At 36.1% G+C, this 22,600-nt stretch overlaps 1 protein-coding gene and 2 pseudogenes across 1 annotated transcript; 1 reads left to right on the forward strand and 2 right to left on the reverse strand.

The window, feature by feature from the left end:
* The first annotated feature begins 7,656 nt into the window (after nt 1-7,656).
* On the forward strand, nt 7,657-8,344 carry Rps8-ps2 (ribosomal protein S8, pseudogene 2; annotated as a pseudogene).
* A 1,103-nt stretch (nt 8,345-9,447) lies between these two features.
* Or6c69d (olfactory receptor family 6 subfamily C member 69D) lies at nt 9,448-10,386 on the reverse strand. Its single transcript, NM_001001366.1, has one exon. The coding sequence runs from the start codon at nt 10,384-10,386 to the stop codon at nt 9,448-9,450; it is 939 nt and encodes a 312-aa protein (NP_001001366.1).
* On the reverse strand, nt 21,443-22,397 carry Or6c223-ps1 (olfactory receptor family 6 subfamily C member 223, pseudogene 1; annotated as a pseudogene).

The following is a 22,600-nucleotide window of genomic DNA, read 5'->3' on the forward strand; positions in this document are numbered from 1 at the left end:
GTTCCTCTTTCTCCACATCCTCGCCAGCATCTGCTGTCACCTGAGTTTTTGATCTTAGCCATTCTCACTGGTGTGAGGTGAAATCTCAGGGTTGTTTTGATTTGCATTTCCCTTATGACTAAAGATGTTGAACATTTCTTTAGGTGTTTCTCAGCCATTCGGCATTCCTCAGCTGTGAATTCTTTGTTCAGCTCTGAACCCCATTTTTTAATAGGGTTATTTGTTTCCCTGCGGTCTAACTTCTTGAGTTCTTTGTATATTTTGGATATAAGGCCTCTATCTGTTGTAGGATTGGTAAAGATCTTTTCCCAATCTGTTGGTTGTCGTTTTGTCCTAACCACAGTGTCCTTTGCCTTACAGAAGCTTTGCAGTTTTATGAGATCCCATTTGTCGATTCTTGATCTTAGAGCATAAGCCATTGGTGTTTTGTTCAGGAAATTTTTTCCAGTGCCCATGTGTTCCAGATGCTTCCCTAGTTTTTCTTCTATTAGTTTGAGTGTGTCTGGTTTGATGTGGAGATCCTTGATCCACTTGGACTTAAGCTTTGTACAGGGTGATAAGCATGGATCGATCTGCATTCTTCTACATGTTGCCCTCCAGTTGAACCAGCACCATTTGCTGAAAATGCTATCTTTTTTTCCATTGGATGGTTTTGGCTCCTTTGTCAAAAATCAAGTGACCATAGGTGTGTGGGTTCATTTCTGGGTCTTCAATTCTATTCCATTGGTCTATCTGTCTGTCTCTGTACCAATACCATGCAGTTTTTATCACTATTGCTCTGTAATACTGCTTGAGGTCAGGGATAGTGATTCCCCCTGAAGTCCTCTTATTGTTGAGGATAGCTTTAGCTATCCTGGGTTTTTTGTTATTCCAGATGAATTTGCAAATTGTTCTGTCTAACTCTTTGAAGAATTGGATTGGTATTTTGATGGGGATTGCATTGAATCTGTAGATTGTTTTGGTAAAATGGCCATTTTTACTATATTAATCCTGCCAATCCATGAGCATGGGAGATCTTTCCATCTTCTGAGGTCTTCTTCAATTTCTTTCCTCAGTGTCTTGAAGTTCTTATTGTACAGATCTTTTACTTGCTTGGATAAAGTCACACCGAGGTACTTTATATTATTTGGGTCTATTATGAAGGGTGTCGTTTCCCTAATTTCTTTCTCGGCTTGTTTCTCTTTTGTATAGAGGAAGGCAACTGTTTTATTTGAGTTAATTTTATACCCAGCCACTTTGCTGAAGTTGTTTATCAGCTTTAGTAGTTCTCTGGTGTAACTTTTGGGATCACTTAAATATACTATCATGTCGTCTGCAAATAGTGATATTTTGACCTCTTCTTTTCCGATCTGTATCCCCTTGATCTCCTTTTGTTGTCTGATTGCTCTGGCTAGAACTTCAAGAACTATATTGAATAAGTAGGGAGAGAGTGGGCAGCCTTGTCTAGTCCCTGATTTTAGTGGGATTGCTTCAAGTTTCTCTCCGTTTAGTTTAATGTTAGCAACTGGTTTGCTGTATATGGCTTTTACTATGTTTAGGAATGGGCCTTGAATACCTATTCTTTCCAGGACTTTTATCATGAAGGGGTGTTGAATTTTGTCAAATGCTTTCTCAGCATCTAATGAAATGATCATGTGGTTCTGTTCTTTCAGTTTGTTTATATGATGGATCACGTTGATGGTTTTCCTTATATTAAACCATCCCTGCATGCCTGGGATGAAGCCTACTTGATCATGGTGGATGATTGTTTTGATGTGCTCTTGAATTCGGTTTGCCAGAATTTTATTGAGTATTTTTGCGTCGATATTCATAAGGGAAATTGGTCTGAAGTTCTCTTTCTTTGTTGGGTCTTTGTGTGGTTTAGGTATAAGAGTAATTGTGGCTTCATAGAAGGAATTCGGTAGGGCTCCATCTGTTTCAATTTTGTGGAATAGTTTGGATAATATTGGTATAAGGTCTTCTATGAAGGTTTGATAGAATTCTGCACTAAACCTGTCTGGACCTGGGCTCTTTTTGGTTGGGAGACCTTTAATGACTGCTTCTATTTCCTTAGGAGTTATGGGGTTGTTTAACTGGTTTATCTGTTCCTGATTTAACTTTGATACCTGGTATCTGTCTAGGAAATTGTCCATTTCCTGAAGATTTTCAAGTTTTGTTGAATATAGGTTTTTATAGTAAGATCTGATGTTTTTTTGAATTTCCTCTGAATCTGTAGTTATGTCTCCCTTTTCATTTCTGATTTTGTTAATTTGGACACACTCTCTGTGTCCTCTCGTTAGTCTGGCTAAGGGTTTATCTATCTTGTTGATTTTCTCAAAGAACCAACTTTTGGTTCTGTTGATTCTTTCTATGGTCCTTTTTGTTTCTACTTGGTTTATTTCAGCTCTGAGTTTGATTATTTCCTGCCTTCTACTCCTCCTGGGTGTATTTGCTTCTTTTTGTTCTAGAGCTTTTAGGTGTGCTGTCAAGCTGCTGACATATGCTCTTTCCTGTTTCTTTCTGCAGGCACTCAGCGCTATGAGTTTTCCTCTTAGCACAGCTTTCATTGTGTCCCATAAGTTTGGGTATGTTGTACCTTCATTTTCATTAAATTCTAAAAAGTTTTTAATTTCTTTCTTTATTTCTTTCTTGACCAGGTTATCATTGAGTAGAGCATTGTTCAATTTCCACGTATATGTGGGCATTCTTCCCTTATTGTTATTGAAGACCAGTTTTAGGCCCTGGTGGTCCGATAGCACACATGGGATTATTTCTATCTTTCTGTACCTGTTGAGGCCCGTTTTTTGACCAATTATATGGTCAATTTTGGAGAAAGTACCATGAGGAGCTGAGAAGAAGGTATATCCTTTTGCTTTAGGATAGAATGTTCTATAAATATCCGTTAAGTCCATTTGGCTCATGACTTCTCTTAGTCTGTCTACATCTCTGTTTAATTTCTGTTTCCATGATCTGTCCATTGATGAGAGTGGGGTGTTGAAATCTCCCACTATTATTGTGTGAGGTGCAATGTGTGTTTTGAGCTTTAGTAAGGTTTCTTTTACATATGTAGGTGCCCTTGTATTTGGGGCATAGATATTTAGGATTGAGAGTTCATCTTGCTGGATTTTTCCTTTGATGAATATGAAGTGTCCTTCCTTATCTTTTTTGATGACTTTTAGTTGAAAATTGATTTTATTTGATATTAGAATGGCTACTCCAGCTTGCTTCTTCTGACCATTTGCTTGGAAAATTGTTTTCCAGCCTTTCACTCTGAGGTAATGTCTGTCTTTGTCTCTGAGGTGTGTTTCCTGTAGGCAGCAGAATGCAGGGTCCTCGTTGCGTATCCAGTTTGTTAATCTATGTCTTTTTATTGGGGAGTTGAGGCCATTGATATTGAGAGATATTAAGGAATAGTGATTATTGCTCCCCGTTATATTCATATTTGGAAGTGAGGTTTTGTTTGTGTGCTTTCATTCTCTTTGTTTTGTTGCCAAGACGATTAGTTTCTTGCTTCTAGTGTATAGCTTGCCTCCTTATGTTGGGCTTTACCCTTTATTATCCTTTGTAGTGCTGGACTTGTAGAAAGATATTGTGTAAATTTGGTTTTGTCATGGAATATCTTGGTTTCTCCATCTATGTTAATTGAGAGGTTTGCAGGATACAGTAACCTGGGCTGGCATTTGTGTTCTCTTAGGGTCTGTATGACATCTGTCCAGGATCTTCTGGCCTTCATAGTTTCTGGCGAGAAGTCTGGTGTGATTCTGATAGGTCTGCCTTTATATGTTACTTGACCTTTTTCCCTTACTGCTTTTAATATTCTTTCTTTATTTTGTGCGTTTGGTGTTTTGACAATTATGTGACGGGAGGTGTTTCTTTTCTGGTCCAATCTATTTGGAGTTCTGTAGGCTTCTTGTATGCCTATGGGTATCTCTTTTTTTAGGTTAGGGAAGTTTTCTTCTATGATTTTGTTGAAGATATTTACTGGTCCTTTGAGCTGGGAGTCTTCACTCTCTTCTATACCTATTATCCTTAGGTTTGATCTTCTCATTGAGTCCTGGATTTCCTGTATGTTTTGGACCAGTAGCTTTTTCCGCTTTACATTATCTTTGACAGTTGAGTCAATGATTTCTATGGAATCTTCTGCTCCCGAGATTCTCTCGTCCATCTCTTGAATTCTGTTGGTGAAGCTTGTATCTACAGCTCCTTGTCTTTTCTTTTGATTTTCTATGTCCAGGGTTGTTTCCATGTGTTCTTTCTTGATTGCTTCTATTTCCATTTTTAATTCCTTCAACTGTTTGATTGTGTTTTCCTGGAATTCTTTCAGGGATTTTTGCGATTCCTCTCTGTAGGCTTCTACTTGTTCTCTAAGGGAGTTCTTTATGTCTTTCTTGAAGTCCTCCAGCATCATGATCAAATATGATTTTGAAACTAGGTCTTGCTTTTCTGGTGTGTTTGGATATTCCGTGTTTGCTTTGGTGGGAGAATTGGGCTCCGATGATGCCATGTAGTCTTGGTTTCTGTTGCTTGGTTCCTGCGCTTGCCTCTCGCCATCAGATTATCTCTAGTGTTATTTTGTTCTGCTATTTCTGACAGTGGCTAGACTGTCCTATAACCTGTGTGTCAGGAGTGCTGTAGACCTGTTTTCCTGTTTTCTTTCAGCCAGTTATGGGGACAGAGTGTTCTGCTTTCGGGCGTGTAGTTTTTCCTCTCTACAGGTCTTCAGCTCTTCCTGTGGGCCTGTGTCTTGAGTTCACCAGGCAGGTTTCTTGCAGGGGAAAAGTTGGTCCTACCTGTGGTTCCAAGGCTCAAGTTTGCTCGTGGGGTACTGCCTAAGTCCTCTCCGCTGTGGCAGCAACCGTGAAAATCTGTGCCGCTCCTTCCGGGAGCCTCCGTGCACCAGGGTTTCAGATGACGTTTGGTGTTTTCCTCTGGCGCCTGGATGTGCACAGAGTGCAGTCTCTTCTGGTTTCCCAGGCGTGTCCGCCTGTCTGAAGGTTCAGCTCTCCCTCCCACGGAATTTGGTTGCAGAGAACTGTTTATCCGGTCTGTTTCCTTCAGGTTCCGGCAGTGTCTCAGGCGCAGGGGTCCTGCCGCTCCCGGGCCCTCCCCTATGGGAACCCAGAGGCCTTATACAGTTGCCTCTTGGGCCAGGGATGTGGGCAGGGGTGGGCAGTGTTGGTGGTCTCCTCCGCTCTGCAGCCTCAGGAGTGCCCACCTGATCAGGCGGTGAGGTCTCTCTCCCACGGGGTTTGGGAGCAGGGAGCTGCTGCGGTCCGGGATCCGCCGGTGTGGGACTTCCAGTAAACACAGGAAGTGCCCGGCCTTAGAGGAATTTTGCCTCTGTGTGTCCTGAGTTCACCAGGCAGGTTTCTTGCAGGGGAAAAGTTGGTCCTACCTGCAGTTCCAAGGCTCAAGTTTGCTCGTGGGGTACTGCCTAAGTCCTCTCCGCTGTGGCAGCAACCGGGAAGATCTGCGCCGCTCTTTCCAGGAGCCTCCGTGCACCAGGGTTCCAGATGGCGTTTGGTGTTTTCCTCTGGTGCCTGGATGTGCACAGAGTGCATCTCTTCTGGTTTCCCAGGTGTGTCCGCCTCTCTGAAGGTTCAGCTCTCCCTCCCACGGGATTTGGGTGCAGAGAACTGTTTATCCGGTCTGTTTCCTTCAGGTTCCGGCAGTGTCTCAGGCGCAGGGGTCCTGCCGCTCCCGGGCCCTCCCCTACGGGAACCCAGAAGCCTTATACAGTTGCCTCTTGGGCCAGGGATGTGGGCAGGGGTGGGCAGTGTTGGTGGTCTCTTCCGCTCTGCAGCCTCAGGAGTGCCCACTTGATCAGGCGGTGAGGTCTCTCTCTCACGGGGTTTGGGAGCAGAGAGCTGCTGCGGTCCGGGATCCGCCGGTGTCGTCATGGCCTCTTTTATCATTAGGTAATTGTTATATACAATCTAATCTATCTATCAGGATCATGTGATTTACACATAATACAGAAAAATAAACCTGATAAGGATAAATTGCCAGTAGATTATTAAAATTTAAAATTAGGACAGTTAGTAATATAATATAAAACATACTAATGAATCCAAGGTAAGCATAAAGTGGAATTTACATGTTAAATGTTTATCTAAATACCCTCGAAATACTAATCATAAATCTCTGCTTTTTCTAAAGAGTCAGGATTGCATTAAAGGTCCCAGTTTTAAAATGATAAGTCATTTTACCATTTTTTAAAATTAAAAATATTTTAAACCCCAAAAAGATCCAAAGTTTTAAAACATTGGTTAAAATACTATGTTGAGAATTTAAATATACTGATAAAAATGATAAAAATAAAATATATGTAAAAATACAGCTTATTATCCAGTGTTAAAAGATTCACATTAGGATGCAGAAATTTAATTTTAAGTCTCCAATAGCCTTTGACCTATAACAGAAAAGTCTTGTAAAAAGATTAAAATCTTAAAATGCCTTGTTTTCACTGATGGGATCTAAATCAGCATACTGGGATATTGATATGTGTGCCATTCTGTTAAGGTACATTAAAGAAATGTCTGCTATATAAAGTTGATAAGCAATGCAGGTAGTGGCTTCCTAATTATGCTCATATATACCTATGTAATAATGCTAATAATAATAATAATAAACAGTCTATAAATTTGAGAGTGAAAAAAGAAATGAGAGGATTTACAGGGAAGAAGGAAAAGGGGTGAGTGTTATAATTCTTTTTTATTTAAAATGGATTAAACTAATAAATGCATACAGTTATCATCTTTTTATGTTTAAAATTTGTTGGAAACTATAATATAATCATATCAATTATAATTTCTCTTTCCTCCTCCCATACATTTCCAATTACCTGTTTTGTTTTTTTAAGTTATGACCTCTAAGCCTTTATACATATAACATATTCATATACATCATGTACATATTCATATATAAATATATAATATATAGACATATTAACACATGTATTCCTTAAGGAATATAGTACATAATATTTTTCAGGGCTGATCATTTGGATTGGCTAACAAATTGGTGTGACTTTCCTCATGGAAGATCATTACTCTATACCTCAACGTTACTTAGTTCTTGCAGTTTTTTGTTCACTGGTGATGAACATTTTCACCTCATTGTTAGCATGTCTAGTGGTATTTTCCTTATTCAGGTCATGTTCAGTTAGTCTTGTTGGTCAGACTTACAAATATTTGTCTATACATTTACAGATCATTATATTTGATCTTTTTTTAAGAGAACAGAATTTTGATATGCAGAAATATTTTAGAAAAGTATAGTGGAGGAAAATTGGGAATTTTGGTGCTGAGTCCCATTAGATACATCTGTAGCAGAACTGCAGTGTCTAAGCCTCAAGGATTCTTGCAGAAGAGAGTGATGTTTGTAAGAGTCAGATGAAAAAGGGTTTGCTGTAAGACTCTGTCATCCTGTCATCCAGAAATGTCATTAGCTACACACATGTGTTCTCATACTAGGCTGCCTAAGCATTGTTCATATTTAGTAAACAACCAAAAATACTTTCCAGATAGGATGAAGGATATCTTGCATCAAACAAAGAGTATTTCGAAGTTTTCATAAAACAAAAATGCACATAAACGCATGCATATACACATACATCACACACACATACAAATATATACTCACAGTTACTTAATTGCTGTTTCATGGTACACAAACATGCTTAACATATTTCTTCTTAAAAAGATAAAATCTGCTCTTTTGAGGCAGCGCCAAGTGATAAACATCTCTAGGGACGACTGGCACAAGCACAGTAAAAACAGGGTAAGAGAAAACCCCACCACAAGAAGCAAAAGTGTGAACTAGCTTGGCCTGCTGCCAATCCTAAGATTGGCCCTCGCTGCCTACACAACATCCATGTTCGAGGAGGCAATAAGAAGTACATGTCCTGAGGTTGAATGTGGGGAAATTTTCCTGGGGCTTTGAGTGTTGTACTTGCAAAACAAGGATCATTGATGTTGTCTACAATGCATCCAAAATGAGCTTGTCTGAACCAAAACCCTGGTGAAGAACTGCATTGTGCTTATAGACAACACACTATACCAATAGTCCCACTATGTATTGCCCCTGGGCCACAGTAAGAGAGCAAAGCTGACTTTTGAGGTGAAAGAAATTTTAAACAAACAATCAAACCAACAAAAAATGGTCAAAGAAAATTCAAAAGAAATATGTCAAAAGGAAAAAGAATGCCAAAATCAGCAGTCTTCTGGAGGAGCAGTTCGAGCAGGACAAACTTATCTGTACTGTATCAAGACCAGGCCAGAGTGACAGAACAGATGGTCATGTGCTTGGAGGCAAGGAGCTCGAGTTCTTTCTGCTGAAAATCAAAGTCCAGAAAGGCAAGTAAACTATCATTCATTGCTCATGTAATAAAAGTGTTCCGGTCCTGTACGTAAAAGCAAAACTAAAAAGATAAAAATATACTTGTAAAATATAAAAGGATCTTCACCCATAAAGAAAATGAGTGATGGGCCAGGGTAAAGGAATACTGAGAGTTTCCCCACCGGCTCAGAGGAGAACAGGAAGAGGGATGTGAGACAGATTGTAAGAGTGATGACCAGGTGACCAGGAGGGAGCAGTGAGCAAGTTGTAAAGTGAATGAGTAAAATCATAATAATGAAAGAAAAATAGATCAAAAGCAAGAAAATGAGTGATTGGGGGTTGGGAATTTAGCTCAGTGATAGAGCGCTTGCCTAGCAAGCACAAGATTCTGTATTTGGTCCCCAGCTCCGAAAAAAAAGAAAAGAAAAAAAAAAAAAAGAAAATGAGTGATTATTTTCCATGGAATGTTTGACAACTTCTCAGAATTTTGTCTATACATGAGCATCAAAAGTGATGGAAAAACCTAGAATAATATTCTTGTAATTTATGTAAAATACATATAAAACTGATAAAATTAAAGTTAATATTATTTCATCTTGTTAGTTCATGGTAATAAATATATGAAAATATAATGACTTTTGCATTATAATTCAGTTCAAATATAATTTGATATAAGACCATTTTTTTTTTCGGAGCTGGGGACCAAACCCAGGGCCTTGCGCTTGCTAGGCAACCGCTCTACCACTGAGCTAAATCCCCAACCCCGACCATATTTTTTAATTTTAACTAGAACTTAAAACTGAACTTTGCTTGCATTCTGCATGCTGTGAAGGCATTCTAGTATTGTATCATGCTGCAAGTTATAACCTGGATTCTAAAAGACTGAAAAGATATTGAAAATGTATATTTAACTTCCTCTATATAATTAAAAGCATAGGTAATTTAAATATCTCTTAGAAAATAGAAGAAGTTCTTCTTTTCATTAAAGTTTTTCACTGAAAAGGTAGCTTGAAATAATATTTTGTGAAAAGAAGTACAAAAGTCAAAATGGGAAAATCCTCTTCAAAACTCTACTACTATTATATTAGTCTCCTTTCTTCATTTCCTTCATATAATTAAATAAAACAGTCATTTCTTTGAGAAAGATGCAATCCTGTGCGCTGTATTAATGAATGCATTTTTCACTTGCTGATTCCTCAAGGTATAGATAAAAGGATTCAGAAGTGGAGCCACTGAGGTATTGAGCACAGAAATTCCCTTGGAAATAGATACTCTCTGCTTGACTGATGGTTTAAGATATATGAAGATGCAGCTGCCATATGAGAGGGTTATCACAATCATGTGAGACGAGCATGTAGAGAAAGCCTTCTTCCTCTGGCTGGTTGAAGGGATTTTTAAAATCGTCATAGCAATGTAGGTGTAGGATATGATCACCATTACCAATGTGAGTAAGAGTGTCACCAGAGCTGAGACAAATCCCATTGTCTCCAGGAACTGTGTGTCCGTGCAGGAAAGCTGCAGGAGTGGAGTGGTGTCACAGTAGAAATGATCAACAATGTTGGAAGCACAGAAGTCAAGATTCAAGCCTAACACAAGTGGTGGAAAGATGACAAAAAAACCAGCAAGCCAACAACTTAGGATCAGCTGCACACAGACTTTATTGTTCATGATGGTCATGTAATGCAGGGGCTTGCAGATGGCCACATATCTGTCATAGGACATGGCAGCCAGTAAATAAAATTCTGATGCTCCAAATAGGAAAGCAAAAAACACTTGAGTGAAACAATTACCATAAGAAATGGTTTTGTCTCCAGTTGCCATAATAACAAGCAATTTGGGTATGCATGTAGTAGTGTAGGAAATCTCTAAGAAGGAAAAATTCCGAAGGAAAAAATACATGGGTGTCTTCAGGTGAGTATCCACCAGGGTGAGTGTGATGATAGTCAGATTTCCAGTGATGCTGAGCAGATAGGTAAGAAGCAGGAAGATAAATAACACAGCTTTCCACTGTGGGTCATCAATCAAACCTGCTATGATGAAAAATGTCACCCTTGTGTGGTTCTTCATTGTGATTTTCTGACTGTTAGACGGTCTAATGGAAGAGAGAGATGGTGGGGAAGAGGTTATTACTACAGAACTGTACTAGTGATAGGTCGTGTTGAAGAACCATAAAAATTGCAAGAGCCCATTTTCAGACACAGCAACATCTCTAACTAGGGCTATACTGGAAAAATAGTTTGTATAGTTTCATAGGCATAATTAAAGTTATTAATTTACAATACCAATTTTGGATAACTTATGATATTATTTGTTTATCTCTTATATGAATTCACATGGTGAAATTAAAGGAACTGAGAAATACTTGTTTCCATGCTTAAACCTTAAAATTGAGATGTTATTTTGTTTTGTTAATTTTATTTGAATAAAATATTAAAAGTTTGCATATAAATTCAAATTCACTTGAAATGCATTAGTGTGTATTTTCAGCTCTCCCCCTCTCTTCCATTTTTATCCCCTACACATAAACACACACACACACACACACACACACACACACACACACACACGCACAGACACACACACCATCTTTATATCTTAACATAAAATACTATCATTACTGTAACCAATTTTGTAGAATACAAATCATATCAATACTTCCATGACTGTTGTCTTATATCAGACGTCTAAATGAAGCCTAGGAATTGATTTCCTTGGACTTTCAATATATTTCAACTGCTTCAATTTTCATTATTATCCTTTATTCTAAGCACTCTCCATTCTAAAACAAAGTCATTAGAAATAGTCTGGTAAATCCACTGTGAAAATTAAACTATTGTGGTTTTCTTCTGGTGTGGAAGTATTGATAACACAACAACTGTTATAAATCAATATCGGGGTGAAAAAAAACCAAAAATGTAAACATAGAAATATGGGATTAATTATATTTTAGAGGCAGAGGATATAAAGACAAAGCCATATGGAAATGTATTGAGATAAAGATTTTTAGAGATGAATCATGAGTCAGTGAATCTGAATTATTAAGTAAGAGAAACATGGAAAATTTCTCCACCAGTTGCTAGTTCTTTAACATTTTCCTTCTTAGAGTAAATATTTTAACAACCAGTGATTTTAATATATGTGTGATCTTAAAAGCAGGAGCTGAGTTTCAAAATCACTGAGTAGGACAACATACGTTTTAAAAAATGTATAAATCTCTGACCACCATTCAAATAAAAAGAGGTTAAGGAACCAAGGGCATAGGTCAGTATTGCAGTCCTACATTAGCCTGTACAAAGTCCCAAGTCTGATGCTTCTCACGGAAAGAGTGTGCACATACCTCCAGAGGGCATATTGACAAGTAGATAACTATGTAGTATACCTTGACGGTGATATTAAGAAACAAAATTGTGACTGGCCAGGCAAACAGGTTAATGCCTTCCCCAGCCAACATCAGAAAAACTTCCTCCTGCAACAGATGGGAACAAACACAGAGACTTAGAGCCAGACTTTATGGACAGAGTGTGAGACCTTTGAACAATCAGACCTAAATGAGATGTCTGCATCAAAATGATACTGGCAGAGCTAAGGGAACATCAAGAAGGTAGTGATAAAAAGTATAAGGGCCAGAGGAAAAGGAGAAACCAGAAGAAGGTTCTTTAAATCAATATGTACAGTTACTCACAGAGACTCAAGTAGCAAGCTTATGGCCTGAATGTGTACGTATGAGGTTATCATCATATATTTATATTATGACTTTAACTGCAGTGTTTTTTTATAGAATTCCTGAATATAGGAACAATGGGGTCTCTGATCCTTGTACAACCTCTTGGTCATATTTCCTTCTGTTTATTTGGTTCAATCCCAATATATTATCATTTGTTTCAAATTTTTATATTTTGTTTTATTTTATTATAAAATGTAAAAGTTACCCATTCCATGGAAGAAATTTAATTGCTTAGTTTATTCACAGAAAATATACTGAAGTTGAGAATTAAAAGTAATAATTGTTCTAGGGACAATTTTTCTTGGGGAGTCTTCATGATCAAACATGTAAATAAGTTAATTTTTCAATGGATCATGACAATATCTGACAATACTTACTTTCTAAGTCTATCAAGACGATCACTTACCTTCTCTAAAATATGCATTAATACTAAAAATGAAATATTTTAATACTAATATAAAAATAAAATAGGTATTTGAGAAGAAATTAACCTACCATATGATAATATCAGTCATGTTTTAAGGAAAATGTTATAGACTTTATTGTAGGTGTAAGATTAAGAAAAGATACTCCAGGAATGCCTAAACAGAAGATATGTGACTCAGTCATGTCCTTTGGGACAAAAAATAGAGTTGATGTATCTACAATAATGAGAGAAAGGAAATGTTATGTCTGTAGGACATTTTTTTTATATTCAGATACTTGTGAAGATATCACTTACAGAGTTTCCAGACTTACACAAATAGCCTCTTGACACCAACAACAGCTGAAATACAAAACAAGAAATAAAACATGTAAAAGCATATTTTAGTTGAACTTCTACAGTTACATTGATCAAATGTTTCTGGACATACTGTGTCAAAATCAAATTTGCACTAGAAATTGAATGTATGAATGAAACTTTATCTAACTATATTAGTAATAATGAGTATCAAGTTAATATAAAAAAGTCTTTTATTTTAAATTATCATTAGTCCATAGTCCAATCTATTCTTGCGTAAGATTCAAAATGTTGAATAAAAATATGAAGCTTAAAAAATACAAATTACAATAGACATAGCAGGATTTGTTGTATTTTAATTTGGCCAACATTACTTATTTTCATCTGTTTAAATTTAAAACAAGTTCATCACATAATAATATTCCTTAAAGGAGTATATGTCAAGTCACACTTGAACAAGATGATCTGATTCTTCATATTTAAGTATCTTACCATAATGCTGACTTGAGCACAGTCCCTCTTCTCCTCGCTGAATCCATGTAACTAAACCAGAGACTATGTCTTGTTTCTCTCACTGTAAGGGTAATCTTCATTGCCTAATTTATTTCATAATTATAGTTACTTACTCATATAGTTTAAGTCATTTCCTACTCATTTCTGACATGGCCACAAAATGAATTATTCACGGTCTTTGAGAGTTTTCCTGATCCTGTTGCCCAAGTGAAATGGTCAAGAGGGAATAGATACTCTCCTGAGAATTTGAGATCAACATTAACATTTCCCAAGAAAATATGAGATTTTATGTTAAGAATGTCTTCCCCACACCCAAATATGTGTTTAAATGTTGCTCCTTCAAAGATTCCTATAAACAATTCCTCCAACAACCCCAAAGCACATTATCCTAATAAGTGTTCAAGCATTTGAAAAAACAAATTAAATAAAAACTATTATTTTTATGAAACTTAAGTAAAATTGGGCTCCTATATGTACCTTTACTCAAGATCGAGTAATTTCTAAAGCAACCGATTTTACTTAAGCTGATGTTTCTAAAGAACAGTAGGCCCATCCCAAATCTAGTGGTCCCATAACGAGTCTAACTGTTCTTTAGCTAGTGGCAGAGATCAAGAGGAAAGGAGCTCAAGTAGAGGGATAAAGTTGTGAGAATTTACCCTCTCCTATGAAAAATTGATTAATTCACTTCAATGATCCAAGCGCATTTTTCAGTCCGACCTCTTAATACCTATGCATTGAAGAATGAAGTTTCTGTCACAGGAGTGTCATAGGACCTTCTCAAGCAGGAAAAGTTTGTTTATGTTCAACTTTCCACCCAAAGATATACCAGACTGATTTCAGTTTTCACTGAAAGGATACATGCGAGTTCTGGAATAGAACCTTACATTTTCAATATATTTGTCTTGAGTCTCTCACTTCATTTTCTCTTCACTAGTACCAAGGAAGATGAGTTGAGGAGCAGCTTACCACTAGATCCACTGGCCGCTCTTACTTTTGGTTCATGTATCTGATAAAAAGATTTGTCTACCTGCTGACATTATAATTCATGCATGGTTCTGAATATGTTTTCATTTTGCTAGTAAATAGATCAATTTAGTTATTAATATTTCAAATCTTAAAATAGCACCGTTAATTTATTACACATACAAAGAAAGCCATTATAGTTGTAAGCTATCAATATATATTAGCAAGTGGGAGAATAGTTCACCGTCCTACTTAGAACCATCATTTTTATGTTAACTGTCTTATGTTCTTATGTTAACTGGCACACAAGTATATAAAATAAACATCTCTTCATGGAAATGTATACCTATAATTCATTAAAAACACATTTAAACCAAAATGAAATTAAAGATTCTATGTTTGTATTATTCCTTGATTTTAGTTTTGATTTTTGTCACTTAGTCACCTATATGACCTAATGCTTATTACTTACCTTTATATTTCTTTATTAATTTTTGTCTTCAAAGGAAATAACTAACTAATACTACTATGCATGTTGAGGATTTAATTATATAATTCATCTAAAATATATCACGTTTCTATAGGTATCATCATGTAGGACTCATCTATCACGAATTTCATATTAAGGATCTCTGTCTCTGTCTGTCTCTGTCTTTCTCAGTCTGTCTCTCTCTGTCTGTTTCTCTCTCTCTCTCTCTCTCTCTCTCTCTCTCTCTCTCTCTCTCTCTGTGTGTGTGTGTCTGTGTGTGTGTTGCCTGATTAGTAGACAACCATAAGTATGAATGCCAGAGTTCAACTATGTCCATCTTTCTCTAGAACTCACCAACCTCATTTTTGACGGTGATAGTAATATAGGGATACACCACATAAGCCTATCAATTCATTTATTAAACAAAATATGTATTCATTATGTATTTTGACACCAATGAATCAATTGTCTTCTAATTCCTATGAAGACATTTATGTATAGATGTAAACATTTGGTAAATAATGAGGAATGGGATGTTTATCTTGCATACAGTGAACATTTACCTCTGTAAGAAATTACTAAATTGTGGCAAGATGTGACTACATTATACTCATTTTTAAACTGTTATATTTTGAATATAAAATATTTCTCATAGATTCATGTGCTAAGGCTAGTGTACCCAGAATGTGGCCCATTGGTGAAGGAAGTCTAATCATTAGAAGATAGGTATCTGATGCAGGTAATAGGTCACTGTAAGGATATCATTAGGTATATCTTGTGGTATGTAGATATCTGTTTGTGTGTGGTACATGCTATATGTGTGTGTATGTGTAGTATGTGTGCATATGGTGTAATATGTGTGTGTTATATGTAGACAGGAATGTACAGGTATGTGTGCCTGTGTGAGTATATATAAGCCAAAAGAGAATGCTGGGTGTTCTACTCTATCACTATATTTCTTGTTCCCCTGAAATGTCATTTTGAACTGCATGTAATGGTAGCAAGCACCGGTGATTTTTCTGTCTTGGCTTTACACAGTGTTTGTTCCTCTGTCCTATACTTCTGCTATTATTCTCTTTGACAAAGTGCCCATGGAATAACCCCTTTAAGACTATGAGTTAAAATATTTGTTATGTCAGTATCAGCCTTATGCTTAGACAGGACATAGTTCATGCAGGAGAATCTATCACTCTTCAGCTGTTTAATTATAATAACTCTATTTTAGGGTTCTTTTATTCCCATAATCCATGTAGTAAGCCACCTCTGAGAAGCTTTTGCTTGAAGTAGATGCAAACACTGAAACTGCACAAACTGTAGTGAGTAAGAGACAGATGTTCATCCATTTCATTTTCAATGGTCTATTCTTTACTGTGTCAATTTGAATTTCTGAGCCATGTCATTGTTCTTCCTGAAGCATGTAAAAAGCTTGTTTGTCATGAGGCTTATATGCTAGTTATGAATTACCTAATTTTTATTTTTGTAGTTAGATATTTTTATTACCTTTGAAGAGTTATCTCATGGTATATGTAGTTCTTAGATAGTAGTTGACAATCACTTAAAATATTTATTCAGATTTACATACTTTCAAACATGTATATTATTTAAATGAGACTGGATTTTGTATCGCATTTTAATTTACTGAATTTTAGGTAATTCTTTTAAAACAAAGAAGAATATTTTCATTCATTTTGTATAATAAGCATTATTTAAAGCATTGTTATTAAATAAATTTCAGACTATTAAAATTTTAGCCCTATTATCTGGAGTTCTATTTTGATTTCTCCTGAGAGCTTCATCTTTGGGAATTTAACTATTCTAGACAATTAGAGTATTATTAAGATCAATAAGAGAATAACTATCACTTGGATATTTTTATCATTTATAATTATGCACCAAAAAAGAGCTTAACTATACAGTTCCTTAGTAAACAATGTCATCGTCATTTCTGAAATCGCAAAGGAAAAGCAAAACATTTCTCCAGAGTGTCATGTCACCTTGGTTCTAGTACAGAGAGACTAATTTAATTTGTTAATACTTGAATGTTAAATTTCAGTGGTTAGTAAGTTTGGCTAATATATGCAGTGGTGAGAAAGGAATGGAAGAAAAAATTTCTGACACTCCAAATACTGATAATTGTCTAGGTCTTAATTCTGTATTGAAATAGCATATTTCTTTTACTAGATAGTAAATAATGTACATCTAAGTATACAATCAATAAAAATAAACATTAATTGTCAAGAAGCAGTTTTAAATTTTTGACTTCTATGCAAAGCAAAATTTAGGGCTCTATTTCCAAATGTCAGGGTGGATGAGTGAATACATAAGTGCATGGGGGATTTCTATTTCAAAGGTCTGTGATTTGTTAGGGAAAATTAGTTTATTTCAGATAATCCTAGAGTACTGGTCTTATTTCACATGGAAAATAAATTGATCTTAATTCAAGAGGTGTTTCTTTTGTTCTGTTACTAAGCTAGATGTACTTTATCCTAAAACTTTTCCAAAGAAAAGTTGACACTATCCTGTTAGACAACATTTCTCAACAGAGCATCTGCAAGATCTGAAAGAACATTATGGATAGTGCCTAAACATTCAAATGACCATGAATTTTAAAAGGACCATTATGATATAGGATTGTTAAACAAGAAAATGCCAAATATATCTTGTTCGTTACAGCCTATCTCCAGCTCTGAGTAGAGAAGTGACAGAAGACAAGACTTGCCATGTCTGAAATATTTTTTTGTTTTGTTTTATTTTGGTTTCTGTTTCTGTTTTTCAAAAGACAACAGACACATTCAAACTGTTCTGTCTATATATTGCTTTGCTTATTGTCAAAGACCCATTTCTGAGCAAGTATTTACCAGGTAAACATTAATTTGGCTTTCCTACCTGGGTTTTAAAACAGAGGAAAAACTGGGACACTGCTTTTGAGAGTCCTTTTCTTATGAGTCCTTTGTTGCTAATTAACAGTCAATGAAATGATTTATACAAAATGTGAAAGTGGAGTGATAAATTGAGGCTACTGTTAGGAAAGGCCATTGGAAGATAAAAAGATGGCATAACTTGAGGGCTGTAGTTGATTTTAATAAGAATTTGAGAACAGTGAATATGAGTGTAAAGTTTACTAGAAAGATATCTTCAAGACAAGATTAATAACTGTTATCAATTTCCTTTAACATTTCTCTGTACAAGGCAGTGTTGCAACTTCACATTAGTTCCTTAAATATTCTCCCAGCAGCTCTCAGACTTTAGCTTCCTTTATCATTCTTTACAAGAGTTTGCATTTGGATCCAGAAGAAAATATGTGAATTGAGTCTGAATTTCCACCTGATATGTGTACTAAGATGAACAGCAGAATGTTGACTGTACACATACATAGTTTCATTCTTATTCATTAAGACAAATTTGTGGACTTTTCTGCCAAAAGAATTGGCCTGGCAAGTTTAAATTCCAAAACATGTTGATCAACTTGCTCATAATTAATTACTGATTATCAAGCAGATGTTCTATTTAATTTTTCTACGAAGACATCATAGAAAATAAAGACTTACAGCAAGTGTATTCTCTTTTTCTCACTTATATACATTGATGTGATGATTCATTCTTCTAGATTGATTTTTCAAGAAATGAAATTAACAGTTATTGAGATAAAGATGGGAAAGTTGGCCATTAAAAAGAACAGTCGCTACACTGCTACAAAATCAGAGCAGATTCATAGAGAAGTATATGGAACTGAAACATCTAAACTGAAAAATACAGAAAGCTGAGCTATTTCAATTTTTAAATTCATAAATGTGAGTCTAATGTACACATACCCAAGATTTCCGGATTGATATGGATAGTAGCACACAATCACTATAATAGCCACTGAGAACAATTTACTATAGTACCCTCTAGTTATATGGGTATGAATATGTGCCTATATATTCAATTAAAATGATCATATAGTAGTGTTTTAAGATATATATTATTTATAAAAGCTGACACAGGAAGAATTGATAATAGCATTTTAATTACTAAATCGTGTTCAATAGATAGAAATTTCTCCAAAACCAGATGCACATTATTAATAAATGGAAGAATATCTCTTTTGTGTTAACATCTCCTTTAAAATTTAGAAATTGTACTTCAAAATACCAATTATCAACAAATTATGTGTTGAATTATCTTAAACAATATGTTATTTAATTAAGTTAACCAAATTATGTTTCCTCCACTAACATACTTATACAAGAGAATGATTTTAACAACATTCCAAACACTTGTCACATTTTATATCACTCACCTTAGACACCTTTCCCTGGTTAATGCTTCAGCATTCAACATGAATTATCTTTGATCTTAGGTTATTAATTACATTTTTCAAAATACTAACATTTTAATTTGTTATGACAACTTCAATTATTTTTCCCTTTATCATAACTTGGTTTTTCCTTTATTGGATATTTTTTGTTTACATTTTAATTGTTATCTCCTTTCCTGGTTTCCCCTCCAGAAACCCGATATCCCACTGCCCCTCCTTCTGTGTTGAGGAGGGTGCTCCCCCACCCACTTCCACACTCCCTCCCTCCTCCCTGTCCTGATATTCCCCTACATTGGGGCATCAGATATTGAGCCTTGACAGGACTAAGGGTCTCTCAACCCATTGATACCTGGCAAGGGCATCCTCTGCTACAGTTGTGGCTGGCATGATTTGTCTATCTCTGGGTACCCTTGGGATGGTGGATAATTAGATTTGCTCTGCCATTTACAATGTTCAAAGTAGCCCAATGAATTTTTTTCAAACCTAGCAAGGTTCAGTTGGATGCAACATAAAAAGCAATATGAAGAGAATTTATTCATATACATAGAGTTTAAGATTCTGGTTTTTACCTTCATAATAGACCCAAATAATATAAAGTACCTCGGTGTGACTTTAACCAAGCAAGTAAAAGATCTGTACAATAAGAACTTCAAGACACTGAGGAAAGAAATTGAAGAAGACCTCAGAAGATGGAAAGATCTCCCATGCTCATGGATTGGCAGGATTAATATAGTAAAAATGGCCATTTTACCAAAAGCAATCTACAGATTCAATGCAATCCCCATCAAAATACCAATCCAATTCTTCAAAGAGTTAGACAGAACAATTTGCAAATTCATCTGGAATAACAAAAAACCCAGGATAGATAAAGCTATCCTCAACAATAAAAGGACTTCAGGGGGAATCACTATCCCTGAACTCAAGCAGTATTACAGAGCAATAGTGATAAAAACTGCATGGTATTGGTACAGAGACAGACAGATAGACCAATGGAATAGAATTGAAGACCCAGAAATGAACCCACACACCTATGGTCACTTGATTTTTGACAAAGGAGCCAAAACCATCCAATGGAAAAAAGATAGCATTTTCAGCAAATGGTGCTGGTTCAACTGGAGCGCAACATGTAGAAGAATGCAGATCGATCCATCCTTATCACCCTGTACAAAGCTTAAGTCCAAGTGGATCAAGGACCTCCACATCAAACCAGACACACTCAAACTAATAGAAGAAAAACTAGGGAAGCATCTGGAACACATGGGCACTGGAAAAAATTTCCTGAACAAAACACCAATGGCTTATGCTCTAAGATCAAGAATCGACAAATGGGATCTCATAAAACTGCAAAGCTTCTGTAAGGCAAAGGACACGGTGGTTAGGACAAAATGGCAACCAACAGATTGGGAAAAGATCTTTACCAATCCTACAACAGATAGAGGCCTTATATCCAAAATATACAAAGAACTCAAGAAGTTAGACCGCAGGGAAACAAATAACCCTATTAAAAATGGGGTTCAGAGCTAAACAAAGAATTCACAGCTGAGGAATGCCGAATGGCTGAGAAACACCTAAAGAAATGTTCAACATCTTTAGTCATAAGGGAAATGCAAATCAAAACAACCCTGAGATTTCACCTCACACCAGTGAGAATGGCTAAGATCAAAAACTCAGGTGACAGCAGATGCTGGCGAGGATGTGGAGAAAGAGGAACACTCCTCCATTGTTGGTGGGATTGCAGACTGGTAAAACCATTCTGGAAATCAGTCTGGAGGTTCCTCAGAAAATTGGACATTGAACTGCCTGAGGATCCAGCTATACCTCTGTTGGGCATATACCCAAAAGATGCCTCAACATATAAAAGAGACACGTGCTCCACTATGTTCATCGCAGCCTTATTTATAATAGCCAGAAACTGGAAAGAACCCAGATGCCCTTCAACAGAGGAATGGATACAGAAAATGTGGTACATCTACACAATGGAATATTACTCAGCTATCAAAAACAACGAGTTTATGAAATTCGTAGGCAAATGGTTGGAACTGGAAAATATCATCCTGAGTGAGCTAACGCAATCACAGAAAGACATACATGGTATGCACTCATTGATAAGTGGCTTTTAGCCCAAATGCTTGAATTACCCTAGATCCCTAGAACAAACGAAACTCAAGACTGATGATCAAAATGTGAATGCTTCACTCCTTCTTTAAATGAGGAAAAAGAAATACTCAAGTTAATAAAAAAAAAAAAGGAAAAAAAAAGATTCTGGTTTTTAAAGGTAGTTACATTCTGTAGTTAAGGAGATGTACTAAAATTATAGATGATGAAAAAAAAAACTTAATTTGACTTAAATCCTCAATGAGTCAAATGGGTCATATAACAACCAATCCAATTGAGAATTGCTGTCCATTTTCCCATTGGTGTTCCAACAGCATTTTATTTATGTCTAAAACTTGTCTCACTGTTTTGTAGAGAACAAAATCTATGAAGTACATGTTTGAAAGCATCTTTTGCCTGCTAGTTCTTTACGGTGTAAATGAAAGTGTTTAGCAAAGGGACTACAGAATTGTTGAGTACAGCTACACCTTTATTTAAAATCACCATCTCCTTGGTTGATGTTTTCATGTACTTGAAGATACAACTCACATAAGTAATGGAGACAATAACCATGTGTGAGGAGCAGGTAGAAAAGATCTTTTTCCTCTGTTGAGTGTAAGGGAACTTTATGATAGTTTTTATGATGAGTGTGTAGGAGAGAATTACTAAGACCAAGGTGATGACAACTATCATGACCGCTAAAACAAAATCCAATAACTCAATAAAATGGGTATCTGTGCAAGACAGCTGCAGCAGAGAAGTACCACACAGAAAGTGGTCTATTGTTTTTGAGGTACAGAAATCCAGTTTGAGTTCCAAGAGCAAAGCAGGGAAGATAACTAAGAACACAGTTCCCCAGGGGCTGAGGACGATTAGGTGACACACTTTGCTATTCATGATGATGGGGCAATGCACTGGTCTGCAGATGGCAACATAGTAATCATAGGCCATGGAAGCCATGAGTTAAAACTGTGCTTCCTAATAAGAAAAACAAGAATAATTGAGCTGCACAAGTATTGTAGGAAATTATTTTGTCTGCTGAAAGAATGCTTATCAGGAACCTGGGAATGCACACTATGGTGAATGCAATTTCTAAAAGAGATAAATTCCAAAAGAAGAAATATATTGCATTCCTTAGATGGGGATCAGGCGGGGTGAGAAAGATCATCAGTAAGTTATCCATCATGCTTAAGATGTAATTGAAAAACAGAAACAGGAAAATCGGAATTTGTAGCTGAGGGTCATCTGTCAGACCAAGCAAAATGAACACTATCTTCCCTGATTGGTTCTTCATTTGTTTTGTTCTAGCAAATCATAAGAAGATATTAAACTAAAATTACATCTAGAAAAGCGTATTTCTTCTTTCTTGGCCATAGAAAATTAGTATTAATAACTTTAATCAATGCATGAATATTTTAAACAGTGAGTTCAAATTCTTCCCACAAACATATGCTCAACCACATTACTTGACTGATGAGTACTCGTATTCTTTTCATG

The sequence above is a fragment of the Rattus norvegicus genome, chromosome 7 (assembly GCF_021556685.1).
Source record: "Rattus norvegicus strain SHRSP/BbbUtx chromosome 7, alternate assembly SHRSP_T2T, whole genome shotgun sequence".
NCBI classification, from domain to species: Eukaryota; Metazoa; Chordata; class Mammalia; order Rodentia; family Muridae; genus Rattus; species Rattus norvegicus.

What these genes read in the sequence shown, in the direction of transcription:
- Or6c69d (NM_001001366.1), bottom strand. Translation starts at nt 10,386, where the DNA reads ATGAAGAACCACACAAGGGTGACATTTTTCATCATAGCAGGTTTGATT.